Source organism: Terrapene carolina, unplaced genomic scaffold, assembly GCF_002925995.2.
Source record: "Terrapene carolina triunguis isolate 2854851 unplaced genomic scaffold, T_m_triunguis-2.0 Scaffold17, whole genome shotgun sequence".
NCBI classification, from domain to species: domain Eukaryota; kingdom Metazoa; phylum Chordata; order Testudines; family Emydidae; genus Terrapene; species Terrapene triunguis.
In genome coordinates, this window is record NW_020664368.1 from 5043237 (window position 1) to 5062227 (window position 18991).

Below are 18991 nucleotides of genomic sequence, written 5' to 3' on the forward strand. Positions count from 1 at the left end.
ACTTGCACCTAAAATAAATCTTAGGAAAACATTGCTATTATAACCGAAACCTCTATGAATTATAGTATTAGCATAAACTTCTTTTTTTTTTTTATAATGAAGTAGCAGCAGAAATGTGGTAGGCACTGTAACCGCACACACAATAGTCCCCATCCTGAAATCCTTATATTCTAACTAGACAGTAAAGATGGACTAGGCATTTTACTGAAAAAGGGGCTTTGATCGCTGATTGGGCCCGTATGCCACAATATAAATATTTAGTAATACAAGCAAAACTGAAGTGATATTTAAAACCACTCCCTTCTGTGACTGAGTCACCTTATTATCTCCAGCCTCCAGCAAGAGGAAGGTTTGTTTGTGCTTGACTGGATGTCGGCTTCCTGATACTCCCAGTCTGTTAGCTACCCAAACAATCTCCTCAGGGCTCTGCCAGTCCTAACTTTCATGGATTCCAAGGCCAGAGGGACCATTGTGATCATCTAGCCCAGTGGTTCTCACACTTTTTTACTGGTGACCCCTTTCACATAGCAAGCCTCTGAGTGCGACCCCCCCCTTATAAATTAAAAACACTTTTTTATATATTTAACACCATTATAAATGCTGGAGGCAAAGTGGGGTTGGGGTGGAATTTGACACCTTGTGACCCCCCCCATCTAATAACCTTGTGACCCCCCCCATGTAATAACCTTGTGACCCCTTGAGGGGTCCCGACCCCCAGTTTTAGAACCCCTGATCTAGCCTGATCTCTTGTATAACACAGGCCATAGAACTTCCCCCAAAATAATTCCCTGAGATCTTTTAGAAATGCATCCAATCTTGATTATAAAAAATATTAATGATGGAAAATCCACCAAAATCCTGGGTAAATTGTTCTCATGGTCAATTAACCTGTCAAAAATTTACAGTTTATTTCCAGTTTAAATTAATCTGCTACAACTTCCCGCCATTGCATTGTTATACCTTTATCTCCTAGATTGAAGAGCTGATTATTAAATATTTGTTGTCCATGTAGATACTTCTAATCAAATCACCTCTTAACCTTCTCTTTGTTAAGCTACATAGACTGAGCTTCTTCACTGTAAGGCATGTTTTCTAATCCTTTAATTATTCTTGTGACTGTTCTCTGAACCCTCTCCAATTTATCAATATCCTTTTTGAATTGCGGGCATAAGAACTGGACACAGTATTCCACCGGTGATCACATCAGTGCTAAATACAGAGGTAAAATAACCTAACTCCTACTCAAGATTCACCTTTATTGCTTCCAGGATCACATTAGCTCTTTTGGCCACAGCATGACATTGGAAGCTCATATTCAGCTGATTATTTACCACAACTCCCAAATCTTTTTCAGCATCACTGCTTCCCAGGATAGAGTCCCCATTCTGTAAGTATGGCCTACTTTCTTTGTTCCTAGATGTATACATTTAACCATATTGTTTACTTCCACCCAGTTTACCAACTCGAGCCAGGTTTCTCTGAATCAGTGACCTGTCCTCTTCATTATTTACCTCTTTCCCCAATTTTTGTGTCATCTGCAAACTTTATCTGTGATATTTTTATGTTTTGCCTTCACCTTGCAGGTTAACAGTAGGTATACCACAGCCCTTGCACTCCTTTGAAAGCATCCCCCTGTAGTATCCAGCACCAATCACCAGGCACACTCAGAAATTACGCACACTTTGACTGGTACAACTCAGGATCAAGTCCTTTATAGCATCTTAGCACTGATATATATTTATGGTACAAACAATCAAGTTTATTATCAAAGACAAAGATTTAAGAGATACTGAGTTAAGGAAAATGATGGAAACAAACAGTTATATATAAAACAAAGAGTATAAGACAGTTCTTAGAGTGCAAACTTTAACAGGCTAAAATCCTTGTCTAAAGTAATTTCTCATGTAAGGCAATCTCCAAGCTTCACTAACCAACATGCCTGGGATCCACTTTTCAGTGATGGATAACAAAATATCCTTTTGCTTTTCCTTGTATTTCCCAAAACTCATTGTTTTGTCCCCAAAGTCAGGATGACCCCCATGGTTCCTGTCCTGGTGTTCTTGCTCCAAGTTATCTTCACATACTCATATGCAAAATGGGCTCCCATTATGTCCGCTTACAGTGCTTAATTGACACATGAACCTATGCAGACAGGTACATACCTTTGGCAAAACTTGTTTGTCAACCCTGCCTGGGACGCAGACTCTAAAATATATTTTCAGTACATATACACAACTCCTTAACTATCATCAGTATATACATCACACAACAATTGAGGATCAGTGTGATGCTGGCTTTCATTTAAGATCTCACATAACATTATAGATAGCATACAGCTTTCACAGTATTTATGTCAGGTGCTGTTATAGAACAATGAACCCTTTCCAAGCTGGTACCCATGGGTCTTTGTGTCACACCCTCCCACTTCCCATATATCCTAGTGCCCCAATCTGCTTGTTCCCCTATTCTGCTCACTCTTCTGCTTCAGTACACTGAACCCTTCTTGCCACTGGAGTGGTGATAGACAGGAAAATCACACAGCAGGCCTTGAACTGTGACTGACTATGGCCAGCTGTTGAACTCTCTCTCCTCCCCCTGCCCAGCTACCATCTTGCTGCAGCCTTCCTTAGTTGTGTCCATGGCACTGGTAATCAGAATGAGTGATGCCAAATTCAAGCTGCAATCAGGTGATAAAGAAAACCAAACAACCAGTGATGCTGCAGCATTATTCTTCCGGGAGTTAACACCTTTGTAGTTAATTGCTGGTAACTGGACCCTTAAGGCCTCACATCTTTCCCTCCAAGGCCCTGCCCTGTTGCTCCTTTTCCCCCTGCTCCCCCCTCCCCCCATTGTCTCAGGGAGCCAACCTGCCTGCAGGTATGAGGCAGTCCCAGCTGAGTAGAGGCTGGCACGGGTTAATGACACCATACCTCCCCCTGCCCTGTGGTAACTGGACTTTTGGTTCCGGTGCCATTTAGGGTTCCCAGCTCCCCTTTTTGACCAGATTTTCCAGTTGAAAACTCAGCACCCGGCCAGCAACCCTAAATGGCACCAGGACATACAAGCCAAAAACCAGATGGGGGCCAGCCCTATTCTTCCCACATGCCAGGGGAACCAGAGCCCTAAACCATGGTAACAGCCAGGAAAGGAGCCCCCCGAATGGCGGTCTGGGCCTCTCTGCTGTTGCTGCCTGGGGAAGACCCAAACTGCTCGTGGCGGATGGGGATGGGCTGAATTACCGCTGCTCTGAGAGCCGGGAGGGGAGGAGTATGAACAGCAGCAGCCACCACCCAGTGACAGGGCCCGCCTGCTGCTGAAGAAGAGGTGCCGGCTATTTAGCAACCACTTCTGCAGCTGCTCTTTGCTAAATTACCAGGCAAGAGCAGCAGGAGCGCACCCTTCAGCCCACCAGGAGAAAGAGCAGCTGGCTCCGCTTCAGCGGAGGAACCCCGCCCCGGGGGGCAGCCTCGCCAGTCCAAGCCTGGAGGAGCAGAGCCCAGACCACAGCCAGCCCCCCTCCACCAGCGGGAACCTGACCTAGACCCTAGGAGGGGGGGCAGAGTTTGGGATGCGGAGGAGCTAGCAGGGAATACAGCCATTCCTCCTGCCACGCCGAGCCCTGGGCCGGAGGAGAGAGGCGGAGAGGGGACCCTAGGCGCTGTCACACGGGCCTCTTTCGCCAGGGTTAAACCTGCTGCCTTTCCGGGCCAGTCCCGCCTCCCAGGCCAGCCTCGTGGCTGGGGATAGACCCTGCAGCGGACGGACGGGTTCCAGGAGCTGGAGGCGCTGCTGGCTGGGGTCCCGCGGCCGGGCCGGGCGCCAGTGGGGACCGCGAGCTCCCGCAGCCCCTGGGAGGCTCGTTCCGTTGCCAGGGAGGGGCAGGAGCGGGCTGAGCGCCTCCACGCTCCCAGTCCTCCCGCGCTAGGGGGCGCGAGGGAGGATCCTCACCGAAGGGGCGTTCGCCTCGCTCGCTAGCTAGCAACCAACGAGCGGCGGCGACGGGTGCCGACCGCGTCAGCTTCCCTTCGTCACGTGGGGCTGGCGGTTACTGGAAGAAGGGGAGTGACGTCACTCCTCCCCCATTGGTCCCATCAGCCTCTGCGCGCGCCGCGGGACTGCGGGCGGGTTTGTTGCTCAGCTCCCACAGTCCCCTGGTGGCGGAGCGGGCAGCATTATGGCGGCGGCCCTAGACCCGGCCCGTCCGCGGTGAGTCTCCCCCTTACCCCGCTTCACGGCCCCGGCCGGAGCCGCCGCGGCCACCTCTAACCGCGCGCTGCTGTGTTGTTCTCTCCAGGTTCCCGGACAGTGACGTCGAGCAGGACCCCGGGGCGGCGGCGCAGGTGAGAGGCCGGGCGCGGTGATGGGCGCGAGAGCGAGCGACAGGGGCCCGCGGGGCGGGGCAGCGGCTTGGGCATCTCCTGTGCCTTGGGCATCGCCCTCGGTGCGTTAGCAGGGCCCAGCCCGTGTCCTCAGCCGGAGGAGCCGCCTGTCGGATTGTCCCGAGCTGGGGCCTCGGCCGGTCGCTCGGACACGTGTGTCTGCAGGTGTGGGCACGCCTGGTGCAGCTCAGTCTTGTCTACACTACTGTTCGGGGTCGATCTAAGAGATGCAACAGCAGCTATGTGAATAGCGTAGCTGAAGTCGACGTACGTAGATCTACTTACTGCGGTAAGTTGACTGTTGACGCTCTCCCGTCGACTCCGCTTGCACTTCTCGTTCTGGAGGAGTATCGGAGTCGATGGAGAGTGCCCAGCGATAAATCGACCCCTGCTGGATTGATTGCTGCCCACCAATCCAGCGGGTAGTGTAGACAAGCCCTCAGTAGTTAAGGTTACATGGAGTTTCTCTAAACGCACGTTAACATTAGCGTAAAGTTAGCTTTTGTTGCAGTTCCTGTGGGAGCACCCCTGAGCACTTTAGGAGCTAACAAACTGAGCCTCAAAGTCTCTGCAAGTGTAATGCTGACAGACCCCGGTCATCAGCGGGCAGGATCGAACCTGGGATTTCTGGAGCTTAGTGCATGAGCTAATAGCCAACTGGCTGTTAGCTAAGGCTGTAGAGCAGACTCATTTTATCTCTCTCTCTAAGGCTTGGTCTACACTTACCCCCCAAGTTGAAGTAAGGTACGCAAATTCAGCTACGTGAATAACGTAGCTCAATTCGACATACCTTACTTCGAACTTACCGCGGTTCAGACGCGGTCCACACGCGGCAGGCAGGCTCCCCGTCGACTCCGCGGTACTCCTCTCGTTGAGCTGGAGTACCGCAGTCGACGGCGAGCACTTCCTGGTTCGATTTATCGCGTCCAGACCAGACGCGATAAATCAAACCCGGAACTTCGATCCCCAGCCGTCAAACTACCCGGTAAGTATAGACCAGCCCTAAGTGTTCTCATTGCCACTAGATGGGACACAACACCACACCCAGAAGGTGTGTGGGTTACACAAGGTAGAAAAGTGTCATAGAGCTGGGGAAATGAAGGCACAGAGTGCTGAAGTGACTCTCCAGCAGCCTGGCTGAGTTGGTGTTAGGGTTGGAATAAGAAGCCAGATTTTTTTACCTCATTTTCTCTCTACTACTAGACCATAATGTCTCTCCATAGGACTGTTTGTTATTATGGAGGCTGCCTCAAGTAGCTATTTTCAGCATTAGCATTTTTATAAAGTGATAACTATGTATGCTAGGTGCATTACAGGCAATGATAAAAACAGGATCCCAACTCTGAGTAAATTACAGTTTAAATGACATACAGATGAAGCATGTTTTGCAAGGAAAGATGCAGAGTGACTGAGCAGTGAAGTTTTATGCATGACTTTAATAGTTTTTGTTTCCTCTTAGTCTACACCATAACGGTTTATTTTAAAGGAGATACTTGGGTTAGGTTATCTTGGAAGAAATGATTTTTGAAGAGAGGGTAGAACCGTATCAGGTAGCAAAGGAATAGATTTCAGGTATAGTACTCTTGGGGGAATTCTGTGCCACTGTGCAATGCAGAATTTTGCAGAAATTAATGGGTTTTGCGCAGAATTTCCTTTCCCCCACAGAAATGGGCTGCAGTGCTGCTTGCCACCACTAGGGCCACTGGACCCGTCAGAGCCTAGCTTGTGATAGAAGACACTGCCCTGGGGTAGGCGGGGAGGGGCTAGAAAGTTCCTGGCAGCTGCAGGAGAGGTTGGCGCACAGGAAACTCCACACGAGCCCGGGACCCAGCATCAGGCTGTTTCTCCCTCTGGATCCCTGGATTTCTGAGGGGTAGGGGGTTGGGTGTCAGGGCTGGCGGGGGGGGGGGGGGGCACGGCTGGGCTCTGGGAGGGGAAGGGTGTGTGTGTCTGGGCTAGGGAGCCCCTGTGGGCTCTGGGGTGGAGGGGTTGTGGGTGCTTGGCCCCCGGCTGGGCTTTGGCGGGGAGGGGGCAGAGAAAAAGGAACTGAGTTGTCATGGGGTGTCTTTAACTCTCTACTCCTGGGGGAATTTTTGTGTCTGTATTGTTACAGACATACTTGCTGAAGGTATTTTGAAATAAATTACCAAACTACATAATCATGCCAGTAGTCTTATTTTGACAAATAAAATTTGCATCATTTTAAAATATTGTGTGCAGAATTTTTATTTTTTTGCACAGAATTTCCCCAGGAGTAGTATAGGGAGCAAAAGAGAGGATAAAAAACAAGTACTTAGGATACTGATATGAAATTATACAATAATTTGAGGGCGAGGATGAAGGTTTTCAAGTGGGTGTCGAGGTAAGGAAATATGACTGAAGGATTTGGGGAGGGGCTAGGTGTGATTGGAATTGTGGGCCAAGATAAATGATGCTCTTGCAATCATTTCAATGATAGGGACAAGTTTGGAGATTTGGGGCCCATGCAAAGATCTTAATAGTAAGAATGGAGTGGAAAAGATGAATTTTGGAGATGGTTTCCACTTTATTTTAAAAGATGATGCATGGAAATATCACAAAATAACCACAGACATATCTGCAGCCTTTTCTGTGTGTGAGCCCAAGCTTTAAGTGTTTGTTACAGGTGAGTGTAATTATTAAAACTCATTTTGTTTAAAAGAAATGATCAGTAGAATCTGATCTGATATTACACAGATGCTTTAGGTCAGGTTTCATTAATGTAGGACTAGAAGAGGCTATCCTTGTTAAAAGCCACTGCATTTCTTTTCTAGCTACACTGTTGTAAGACTGCATATTTGAAGTGGTGCTCTTAAATAATCTGCAGTGGACTACTTAAATTAAAGCAAGAGCATACTTCAATGCCAAGATTTTAAAAAATGGGCTTAGAATAGGAACCTAACTTTAGGAACCTGGTTCTTAAAACCTTGGCCTAAAGTTATATGGAAGAGATACATGGGTTTCTTTATTCTGAGGTTGTTGTTATAGTTATTTCCTTTCCTGTTCTCCTAAATTGTGGAATTAGATGAGAATTCTTGTGGTGCACAGCCTATATTTTTTCCTTAAAATTTACCAAATGCTTTGCAAATATAAGTTGTGAAGATTTGGTACAGCACCAAATCTGTTCGAGCTAAAATTATAACTGTTAGTAAAACAATATGCAAGTGTCCTTCATTTTAACTCTGGCAGCTAATCATGTATTTCCTTGGTTGTCACCTGGCTGCCTTTTTTAAGCTAAGTGCATGTATAGCAAAAGGGGCCATATTATCTGAATACCTACCTCTAAAGCATTTGAAAACAAATAGCTATCTTTGTTCCGAGCCTCCTGGAGAAAAGACTTAATTAGTTCATTTCTTTATATTTATGCAGATTGTTTGTCATTTATGAGGAATATATTGAAGAGAGAGCCATGTCAATTAAATAAATTTTGCATTTAGTTTTGAAAATCTTGTGGTCGCTCTTGTGGGTGTGAGCTCTGTAGAGCACATCTTTTTTCTTTCTGTGAAAGACCTACAGTGCTCGCAAGCCTCCTACTTCTGATCTATACTTTCACTATTATGGTGGAATGTAGCTGCTATGGGAAGTCATGTACGTGGAGGGAGAGGCAATTTCTCAAGCGTCCAGAGCCATTCCCATGGAGGGCTTTGAGAGTCAGGACAGATGCACTGAATTGTAATTTCTGTTGGCTCTTCGTTGAGTACAGGGAACGAAGCACCAGGGTGATCTGTTCAGAATCATGTAGCTAACCAATCTGGCTGTTGCATTTTGTACTAGCTGGAGTTTTTTCAGTGTATGCCTTCATTCTATTCTATGTAGGAAGGGCAGGAGGATGTCCCTTATTGTTATAAATGCTTCCATGACAGCTACTTTTGAATATACTGAATTAGGAGTGCATTCGTGTAAGCAGGTCAAATTCTGCTTTTTTGTGTAACATGTTTGGTCTGCCCTTCTTTCTCCTAGCTCTCTTTGTTGAGGTATACCAGAGTTCATTGCCACATGTGCTGCCCTGTGTGCATGTCCTCTGGACACACTATTCCCTACTGAGGCACTATTACGGTGGGGCTGTTGTCCTGCATCAAAGTGCACTGGCCAGAAGAGTTAGCTTGGTTCTGGAAGGTAGTGCACACCTTTCTTTCCCAGGGTGGCAGAGCTGCTGTACTCCTTGGAAACCCAGGAAGAATTCTTGTTAGCCAGGATGCATTTTAGCTGGGGGCTCCTACTGCATCTGATCTTGGTACAGTCTCTATAGACCACTAACTGAACAGTTGTTAAGTGCAGGTTTTAATATGGCATCACGTAATAACATAAGAATGACCATGCTGGGCCACACTAATGGTCCATCTAGCCCAGTGTCCTGTCTTCTGACAGTGGCAAGTGTCAGATGCTTTAGAGGGCATGAACAGAACAGGGCTAATACTGAGTGATCCATTCCCTGTTGTCTGCTTATAGCAATCAGAGGTTTAGGGACACCCGGATCACGGGGTTGTGTCCCTGACCACCTTGGGTGATAGCCATTGATGGACCTGTCTTCCATCTGCTTATCTAATGCTTTTTGAACCCAGGTATAGTTTTAGCTTTCACCACATCTCCTGGCAACAAGTTCCACAGGTTGTCTGTGTGTTGTGTGAAGAAGTATTTCATAGAATCATTGAATATCAGGGTTGGAAGGGACTTCAGGAGGTCATCTAGTCCAATCCCCTGCTCAAAGCAGGACCAGTCCCCAACTAAATAATCCCAGCCAGAGCTTTGTCAAGCCTGACCTTAAAAACCTCTAAGGAAGGAGATTCTACTACCTCCTTACGTGACCCATTCCAGTGCTTCACCACCCTCCTAGTGAAAGTTTTTCCTAATATCCAACCTAAACCTCCCCCACTGCAACTTGAGACCTTGTTCCGTCATCTGCTACCACTGAGAACAGTCTAGATCCATCCTCTTTGGAACCCCCTTTCAGGTAGTTGAAAGCAGCTATCAAATCCCCCCTCACTCTTCTCTTCTGCAGACTAAACAATCCCAGTTCCCTCAGCCTCTCCTCATAAGTCATGTGCTGCAGCCCCCTAATCATTTTTGTTGCCCTCTGCTGGACTCTTTCCAATTTTTCCACATCCTTGTAGTGTGGGGCGCTTATGTTTAGTTTAAACCTGCTGCCTGTTAATGTTCGATAGTGCCTCTGGTCATTTAGGAGCTGGCTTTTTAAACCCTTCTTGTCCCTGGGTTAGCCCTGCCCTATAGTCCAGAGATCTCACAAAGGGTTATGGATCAAAGGAAAGCAGGCTGGAATCTCATTAGTAAGATTTCGGCCTACCCAAAACAGACCACGCTGTAATTTTCAAGCAAGCAAGCAAGCACACAAACTAACTTACCTCAAGGATCTCATGATCTCTCCTCCTTCACCTGGAGATTTCCCTTGCAAAACTCCCGTTTACTGCTCCTGTTCGCTATCTCCCTCCTCCTGTTTGCTAGTTCATGCTTTGCACCAGTGGGAAGGAAATACTTGCACCAGTGTAATTGCTACTAAAGATACCATATTGACAGGATTCCTACTCTTCAAAGAGTGTTTTAGTGGGTACAGGCAGTTGGTCTTGCTATGATACTGGCCTTTCTGTTCCTCAAGACTGAAGAACTTTGAGGGCTTTGAAAGCTTCTGCCTATTTATGTGCTAAGTAGCTGAGATGTGAGAGCAGGAATCCACCGAAGTAATTCAGGAAGTAGAATTACTGAGAGTAACTATCCCTTATTTTAATAGCTTCAGAAAGCAGTACAAGATGTACCTTCTTTAGCCAAACATCTACCTGGTAAAGTGTAAACCAGAGGAATCTATTTCCAAGTGCGTATGTAGTATGGGGAGCAATTATTGCTGCTCATTTTGGGGAGTTATAAATTGGTCTTTGCTGCACACACATCATGGAAATGGGTGTACTATAACTTATTCAAAACGTGTTTGCTCTTTCTCTTTCACAAAAGTCATTTGAATAAACATACACGGTTCAGTCAGTCATATTTTGGACTTTGTTAGCGGTTAGCTCGAAGGTAAAGGCTTTGGGGATCAAAACTGAGGAATAGCCAGGCATTCCTGTGAGCTCAGGATATTTAGTTCCAGTGTAATTTCACTTAAAGCAAAATAGTGCTAATTGGTGGTGGTTGATTTTTTTTCCAGCAACACATTTCACTGTGGGCTACACACTAGGTTCTATTGTTGGAGGGATTTACAGAAACTGTCATGTTAAATTTTTGTATTTGGATTTGCAGAAGCTGACAGTGGCCTTGGAACAGAAGCCAGATGATGCAGAATATTACTGTCAAAGAGCTTATGCTCATATTCTTCTACAGAATTACTGGGGTAACATCTCTTAAACTATACTGTGTATCCCTTTAAGACCACATTATGACATTCCTTACAGAAAGATGTCTTAAATCAAACAAAGTATAGTGATAGTCTTAGAAATTTTTAACTTTTAATCAAAGCAGCCTACATTTGCCACTAATATAGCTCTTCTGATATCTGATCACTTCTGGTCTCTCATGGAAGCTTTGCAGTCCTAACTTTCCATTTAATGTGTTGAGTACACTAATGAAAGAATAACCCATTGTTTCAATTTATTGCTTAGTTACTTTGGTTACTGGATTTAGGCTTCAGACATGCCTTAAACTTTCTCCTTATTTTATTAAAAGTGATGTAACACTTTAAATATGTACTGTTTTGAGAAAAGTTTCACTTTCTAAATGGTTCCTTCAGTGTCTGATCCAGTTCTTAAAAAATAAAAATAAATAAATCTTAAATTTTGAATATAATTGGCCTTGGAATGTACAGCTTCAACCCAAACAGTCTGACTGACTGAAGGTCACAGTCTGTCGCACTTAGGGGGCAGAGCAGCAGAATGGATAGACTAGCTGTATGCTACTGGGAAATACTGTGAAAAAATTAAAAATTCTGAGCCAAAAAAATTAAAATTCTGCACACAACATTTTAAAATTCTGCAAATTTTATTTGTCAAAATAACCCTATATATAATCACTCCAGTTTCAATTATTTTGGTAAATACCTGTCAGCAAGTATGTCTGTAACAATACAGACACACACACAATTTTCCCCAGGAGTAGAGAGTTAAAGAAACCCTTATGACAACCAGCAGTTGCTTCTCTACCCCCCCTTTCCCCTCCCCCAAGCCCCACACTCACACCCCATTTCCCCCCAGAGCCCAACCATGGGTCCCCCTCCCCGACCCAGACACTTACCCCTGACCCCCAGAGGCCAGCTGGGTGGCCCCCTTCTAGCCTGGACCCTCAGACTCTACGCCCTCCACAGCCCAGGGATCCAGAGGGAGAAACAGCTGGTGCCATCGCCTCCTTCCTTCAGGGCATGCTGAGAACTGCAGCTGCCGGGAACCCTCCAGTTTCCTTTCCTTCCCCCTGGCCTTGTCGTCTATTTGTGAGCTGGGCTCTGCTGGGTCCAGTGGCCCCTAGTGGCCGCCAGTATCTCTGCAGCCCATTTCTGTAGGAGAAAGGAAATTCTGTGTGCCCAACATTAATTTATCAAAATTCTGCATTGCACAGTGGCGCAGAATTCCCCCATGAGTAGCTATAGCAGATTTGAGTGGTGAAAATATTGTAAGATAATTGCTGTACTTCAGTAGCATGACTTTCTGCATAAATTAAGTAAACTAATACTTCACACTCTTCATTTAAGATGTAAAAACGGAGCTCAGGAATCTAACTGTAGCATTAACCTCAAACTACTTGTTCACTTAGGCAGCGCTTTTAGTATGTGAATTACTTTGTGTTAAAATTATAAAATTCAGAATGTTAGCTTTGTCTCCTGATTCAAGTCAAATGCAACATTAGGGCAAATTAAGTTACTGTATTTCTGTTGTTTCTGGAACAGAGTAATATACTCTACATTAAAAAAACATGTGACTGCTTATTTGTAGGCTCTGTACCATACTTCTGAAGGTGTGAGATTATGGCTAAATGTTGAGTTGGGACTGAATTGTCACTTTGCTTTTAGATCTTTGGTTTAAGATACGTAACTGGAATAATGCAATTCTTAAGAGACAAATGCAAAACTGACTTTCTACAGATGCTGTTGCAGATGCAAAGAAGTCCCTAGAACTCAATCCCAATAATGCCACAGCTTTTCTCAGAAAAGGGTATGTAACCATTTAAGAAGCCACAAGCAGCAAGTTTCCATTTTTGAAATATATTGTACTCATTCTAGCACTACTACAGTTTGCATCAGATTGGGGTCTCAATTGCCCTTTTATAGAAGGTGGACTAAATAAATTAATGTGGTGAGGGTCAATCTCAAGGAGGAGTGGTTGGGGGGAAGCATTCATAGCTTTAATCATTTGGATCTTTATAAGAGGGCTGTTGGACAATGGCATTTTAAACCTGGAACCACTTTTAATCTAAGATTTTGGTGATTCACTTTGAAATATCTGTAATAGAGCTCTTGTATTAGTAGACAATGTGCCAAATTCCCACGTTTCTACCTTTGCCATGTTATTCTGTTCTTAGCATCCCAGTTAATTGTAACTTATAAATTATAGTTATGGCAAATTTGTAGCTTTTGTTTATTAACAGCAAATTTAATAGATCATGTACTACTTTTCCACCCAGATACGGTGTAAAGTAAAATATACTATGCTCAGCAGAAGTGTGAATTTGATTGGAAACATAACTACCGTTTCCTTGTTTTTTTCTGTGTGTATGTCAGGATAAGTGAATACCATATCAAAAACTATGCTTCTGCTCTAGATTCTTTCAAAGAAGGACAGAAATTGGACAGTAAGTATTGAAACTACACTTCTTTTTGCACACTAATTAGTAAATATTTCAAAGCTTCTATAAGGCTCAGATTAAATTGAACACGATTTTCAGAAGTGACTAGTGATTTAGGTGCCACAACTTTTGGATACCCAGCTAGATCATGTGAAATGGACCTAACTTTTGAGAAGAACAGAGCACCCCCTCACCTGAAAATCAAGCCCTTTTAAGGCATCTAGAATTGGCCAGAAAATATCAGTAGTCACTTCTGAAAATGTAAGCCCATGTGTTTCAGTTCCCTTTGGGTTAAATGGGGATATTTCTCTGCTTCAGACATACGTTGCGGATAAATTCAGGTGTTTGAGGTGATCTGGTACTATGGTGATGAGCATCATGGAAAAGCCTACAAATAGACTGAATTCCTCTTATACAATGTTAAGTTGTAAACCAGGGATCGGCAACCTTTGGCCTGCGGCCCGCCAGGGTAAGCACCCTGGCGGGCCGGGCCGGTTTGTTTACCTGCCGCGTCCGCAAGTTCGGCTGATCGCAGCTCCCACTGGCTGCGGTCCGCCGCTCCGGGCCCATGGGGGCGGTGGGAAGCGGCAGCCAGCACTCCCAGTCTCTATTCAAGCCCAAGTTAATGGTATCTAGTTTGCAAATTAATACCAGTTCAGCAGTTTCTCCTTGGAGTCTGTTTTTGAAGCTTTTCTGTTGCAAAATTGCCACCTTTAAGTCTGTTACTGAGTGACCAGAGAGGTTGAAGTGTTCTCCTACTGGTTTTTGAATGTTATGATTCCTGATGTTAGATTTGTGTCCATTTATTCTTTTGCATAGAGACTGGGAGTGGCTGGGTTGTTACACAAATTGAATCTATTTCCCCATGTTAAGTATCCTCACACCTTCTTGTCAACTGTCTGAAATGGGCCATCTTGTTTATCACTACAAAAGTTTTTTTTTCTCCTGCTGATAATAGCTCATCTTAATTAATTAGCCTCTTAGAGTTGGTATGGCAACTTCCACCTTTTCATGTTCTCTGTATATGTGTGTGTGTGTGTGTGTGTGTGTGTATGTGTATGTGTATGTATATGTATATATATATATACACACACACACACACACAATCTTCTTACTATATGTTCCATTCTATGCATCTGATGAAGTGGGCTGTAGCCCGCGAAAGCTTATGCTCAAATAAATGTGTTAGTCTCTAAGGTGCCACAAGTACTCCTGTTCTTTTTGTGGATACAGACTAACACGGCTGCTACTCTGACTCCTAGTAGACAGACATCTTATACCAACAAAACCCAGTTCCCTGAATAAGATAAGCTATGTCTATGCTAGGGCTTTTTGCTGGTACAACTATGTCAATTAGAGTTGTGATTCTGTTTTTTTACACTCCTACATGACCTAGCTATGGTGGCAAAACTGTTATGTGAAGACCAGGCCCAGTAATCCACAACTGCACCCCAAACCCTATTTGCTAATCACCAATGACTTCACCCAGTAACTTGAGGCTTCTAGAAAATTCTTTCCCTATCTTATTGTTACTTAATAGACAACTAGATTCTTGATTTCTCTTCCCTCTTAACTTTCTAATACAACTAGAAACCCCCCAAAAAACACATTAAGTTGGGGGTCATCTGTAAACTTTTTTTCACAATTTTGGATTGGCCTCAAATAGACTGTTTCTGTACTTGTTCAAGTGGGATGCATGTGGATGAGTATTTGAGGGGATCATTCTAAGAACAGAGGAGAGATGTTTACCATCTTTGGGAACAGTTAAATGGAAGTGGTGAAGAAGCCTGAAAGCTGAATACTAGATTTGGGTCAGTTCAAACTTAATTTGACTTGCTAACTGAACTACTAATCAGTTCTAAGTGTATTAAATCTAGCCCAACAAAGCTGGGGAGTTAATTATGTAATTAAACACTAATATCAAACATAGTATAATTGGTTTGAAGGAGTCCTGACACTTAATACTGTATCTAGTCTTCTATATTTAAGAATCAAAACAAACCAGTTCCATTGTTGCAAGTTTGCCCTTTATGCATCGTCATGACAAGTAATAGTACCCATGTTTAGAGCAGTAGATTTGAGATACTGAAATATTGTGTATTCAATCTCTTCTAGATGTGGATACTTCTTTTACTATTTGGATTAAAAGATGCGAAGAAACACTAAACAGTAAGAGTGGCTTCATTTATTTTGCCCTTGTTTTGATATTTGCCCTGCTTTTAAACATTTTTTCAAAATCTGAAATCTTTATAGCACTTGCCTTTGTTTACAATAAACTACTAGATGCTCCAATTGTTTCTGTGAGGATCAGTGTCCCAAGACTGTTTTTACTTAAATTTTATAAATGTTTCTTTAGATTTTTGAAGGAAAAAATCCATGCTAGAATCAGTCATGCAAATGGGAAAAGTACCTATTTCAAGTTCAGACTTTGACAACAAAAATCCAGATATTTCAGAAACTTTCATAGTTGTAATGCAAATCTTGTGTTGGTAAATGCTGCCAATGAACATAATCTTAAATAAATCCAATTTATATTAGGAGCCACTCAGTTTTGACTCCATATGCTGCCCTTGTGTAGAAGTACGTGGAGACCAACTTAATGTAAGAGCTCTGTAGTGATGTTGGAGCATGTCTTGCACTCTGTACCCCAGAATAGAAGCTTGCAAGATTGATAGGTGCGAGGCTGGAAAAAAACAATGGAGAGTTAGAGATTTGGGCCTCCAGTTCTCTGAAGTCTGTTTCCTTCGTCAAAAGAACCATTCTCATCTATCTAGCTGTGACACCATAATAAAGCAGCAATAGCCATGCTCCTACTAGTTGCTGGCACCAGCTGTGATCTGGAGTAGTAATGTAGTGTTCAGTGAGAGAGCACTGTCTGAAGCAGTGGTCACCTTTGTACTAATTCTTCGTGTGGGTTGGCCAGTCTGACAGAGAGCATGCAACTTAGTGCAGCTTTTCCCACACTTTGGCACAACCTACTTTTCCTAAGTTGCCTAGGGGCTTCATAGATGTGTCGGCTGTGGATACGAAGGAGTAGCTCATAAGGCTACTTTCTCCTCCACTGTGACTTTATCTGCAGACTTATTCCCTTCACAGTGTGTACTGGGAAAGAAAGATCAGTGGGGGCAGTATGAGTTGATATTAATTTAACAAACGGCAGAGGAACATAACTTTTTTTTGTCAGTCTGGTACTTATCCTTTATATCTAGGGCCCTACCAAATTCACAGTACATTTTGGTCATTTTCATGGTCATAGGATTTTAAAAATCGTAAATTTCATGATTTCAGCTATTTAAATCTGAAATTTCACGGTGTTGTAATTGTAGGGGTCCTGATCCGAAAAGGAGTTGTGGAGTGGTCGCAAGGTTATTGTAGGTGGGAATGTGGTACTGCTACTCTTACTTCTGCACTGTTGCTGGCGCTGCCTTCAGAGCTGGGCAGCTGCTGGCTGGGAGCCTAGCTCTGAAGGCAGAGCCGCCGCCAGCAGCAGGGCAGAAGGAGGGCATGGTATGGTATTGCCATCCTTACTTCTGCGCTGCTGCTGGTGGGGCGGTGCCTTCAAAGCTGGGCGCATGGCCAATAGCCGCTGTTCTCTGGACGCCCAGCTCTGAAGTCAGCGCAGAAGTAAAGGTGGCAATATTGCAATTTCCCTAAAATAACCCTGTGGATCCCCTCCTGCAACTTGTTTTGGGTCAGGACCCCCAATTTCAGAAATGCTGGTCTCCTCCTTGAAATCCCTATAGCATAGGGTAAAAGCATACAAAAGACCAGATTTCATGGGGGGGATGGACCAGATTTCATGGTTCGTGATGCGTTTTTCATAAGCATGAATTTGGTAGGGCCCTATTTATATCATATAAAGATGGCCTCAAGATTTTTTTTCCAGTGGCTTCTCTTTTGCTGAAGAAATAACAAGAATATCAAGTCTTGGCTGTCTCGATTTTGCTGGAGGAACACTTTGAAGGACTATGGTTGGAGTTTTTTCCATTTCCGAAGGGGAGAGGATGTCATGTCATATGCCACACCAAGCTTTTCTTCCAAGTGTTGAGCTTGTTCTTGTCCCTGTTTACTCAATTAGCCTAAACACCTTCCTCCCCCTCAGCTGTTCATGCTTTAGTCATCTTGTGATGTCATTTTACTGATTCTCCAGAGAATTTTCTAGCAAAAATAGAATTCAGACCATGGTATTATTAATGTTAGTAAAGCAGAGTTTTTAAAAAAAATCTTTGAAGCACCCTCGTGCATTATAAAGAAGCAAAAATCAGAGATTTTTTTTTTTTTTTTGCTTTGCTATTCACTTCTTGAAAGGGGGCCCAACCTTAAATATCTCTAAATTAGAATTTCTGGCCATTTTTTTTTTTCTTCAGATTTCTATGGAAAAAATTCTCATAGTATGGTATTGCACAGTTAAGGTTGCCCAAATAACCTTAACTCTTCTTTAGTTAAATGTCATCACTCTCTTCTGTGAAACTAGAGTCCTTATCAGAATTATCTTACAAACTTGAGCATGAATGTCCAGTGTATGGATAACAAGGTACAAACTACTGTAGAAGATCTTAAACCAAAGCTTTAGGTGCTGATTTGTCAAAGCCTTCATATCATAACAGAAGTCTTACATCTTCATTTGTTAGGAACTATTGATCAGAAGGTGCGATCATTCTGTTAATCAGAACATACTTTTGTGTTGCAGTTGTCCTTTCGCATGACTTTTGAAATTAAATCCCTAGATACAAATAGTGTTATGATACAAATACAGAATCTCTCTGAATAGTTGAAGAAAGTTGAAAGAAGCAAATCTGCCTTGTACATTAAACATGTTGCTCGTCTGAAAAATGCAACTTGTTTTTGTCCCTACAGCAGGATCACAGACTGAAATGGTAAGGCTTTTTTTTAACATACTTCCTCCTTACTCTTAATTGTGGCACTAAACAAGAGCATGCTTTGAGACTTTACTTAGTTGCTTCATATTAACAGGCTCTAAAACTAACTTAAATCTTCCTACTACATAGCATTTTTTGTGGGGGGTTAACTTTAGACTAAAGTCCTGCTCTTTGTTGATGTCAGGCTTATGAAGACTCTTACAAAGGATTAAACAAGTACACAGTTCTAGCAGTTATATCAACGTGCATAAGTTTTATAATAAAGCAAATCTATTTTTTCCTTTGCACAATTGATGATTAATCTTGCAAAATTAATCAATTCCACTTATGCATTCTAATTGCTTTTAATTGTAATTTATTAAGTGCCTTAAAAGTGCTTTAACTGTTACTTAAGCAGATTTTTATTCTGTTGACGCTCTAGTTCATTTTTCAGTTGCCTGTTTCTACTATGTGCCATGGTAAAACTTTTGAACTTGTGTCTCTAGAAATAGTATCAAAGTCTGAGATGGCGCTGGAAACTTATTTTGGTCCTTGAGACTGTTGCTCTCAAACTACCCCCAACTTATGCATATTGAAAATAGGTACTATGTGGAAAGTCTGACAGGAGTAGTGTTATACACAAGGACAATGGCCTTGTGGTTCAAAGCAAAAGATTGGAAGTCAAGAACTCTGGGTTACATTCCCAGCTCTACTGTAGATTTCCTTTGTGATTTAGCCATTTAACCATTGTGTCTTTTGTTAGCTGCAAAATGGGTGTAATACTTGCTGCCTGAGAAGGTGGCTGAATTGAGAATTTGAATGACTATTTATAAAGCACTTAGATTTCAGAACATTCCAGTCACTTGTGACTTCAGAGCGTTACAGTTGTTTATTTTTCTCCCATCTAAAGATTTCAAGCTCTTTTGTGCTGGTCCTACATAAATGGTTATGGGACTAATC

At 43.4% G+C, this 18991-nt stretch overlaps 1 protein-coding gene across 1 annotated transcript in view; it reads left to right on the plus strand.

Annotated features, from left to right (window-relative positions):
- Nucleotides 1–4168: 4168 nt before the first annotated feature.
- The window catches only part of LOC112121794 (protein SGT1 homolog), a 41991-nt gene continuing 27168 nt past the window's right edge, over nucleotides 4169–18991 (plus strand). The window contains exons 1-7 of the mRNA XM_026650575.2: nucleotides 4169–4206; nucleotides 4295–4340; nucleotides 10644–10734; nucleotides 12472–12541; nucleotides 13108–13178; nucleotides 15288–15341; nucleotides 18030–18049. Coding sequence (XP_026506360.1) covers nucleotides 4175–4206; nucleotides 4295–4340; nucleotides 10644–10734; nucleotides 12472–12541; nucleotides 13108–13178; nucleotides 15288–15341; nucleotides 18030–18049 — 384 coding nt within the window. The 5' untranslated portion in view covers nucleotides 4169–4174. The remainder of the gene's footprint in view (nucleotides 4207–4294; nucleotides 4341–10643; nucleotides 10735–12471; nucleotides 12542–13107; nucleotides 13179–15287; nucleotides 15342–18029; nucleotides 18050–18991) is intronic.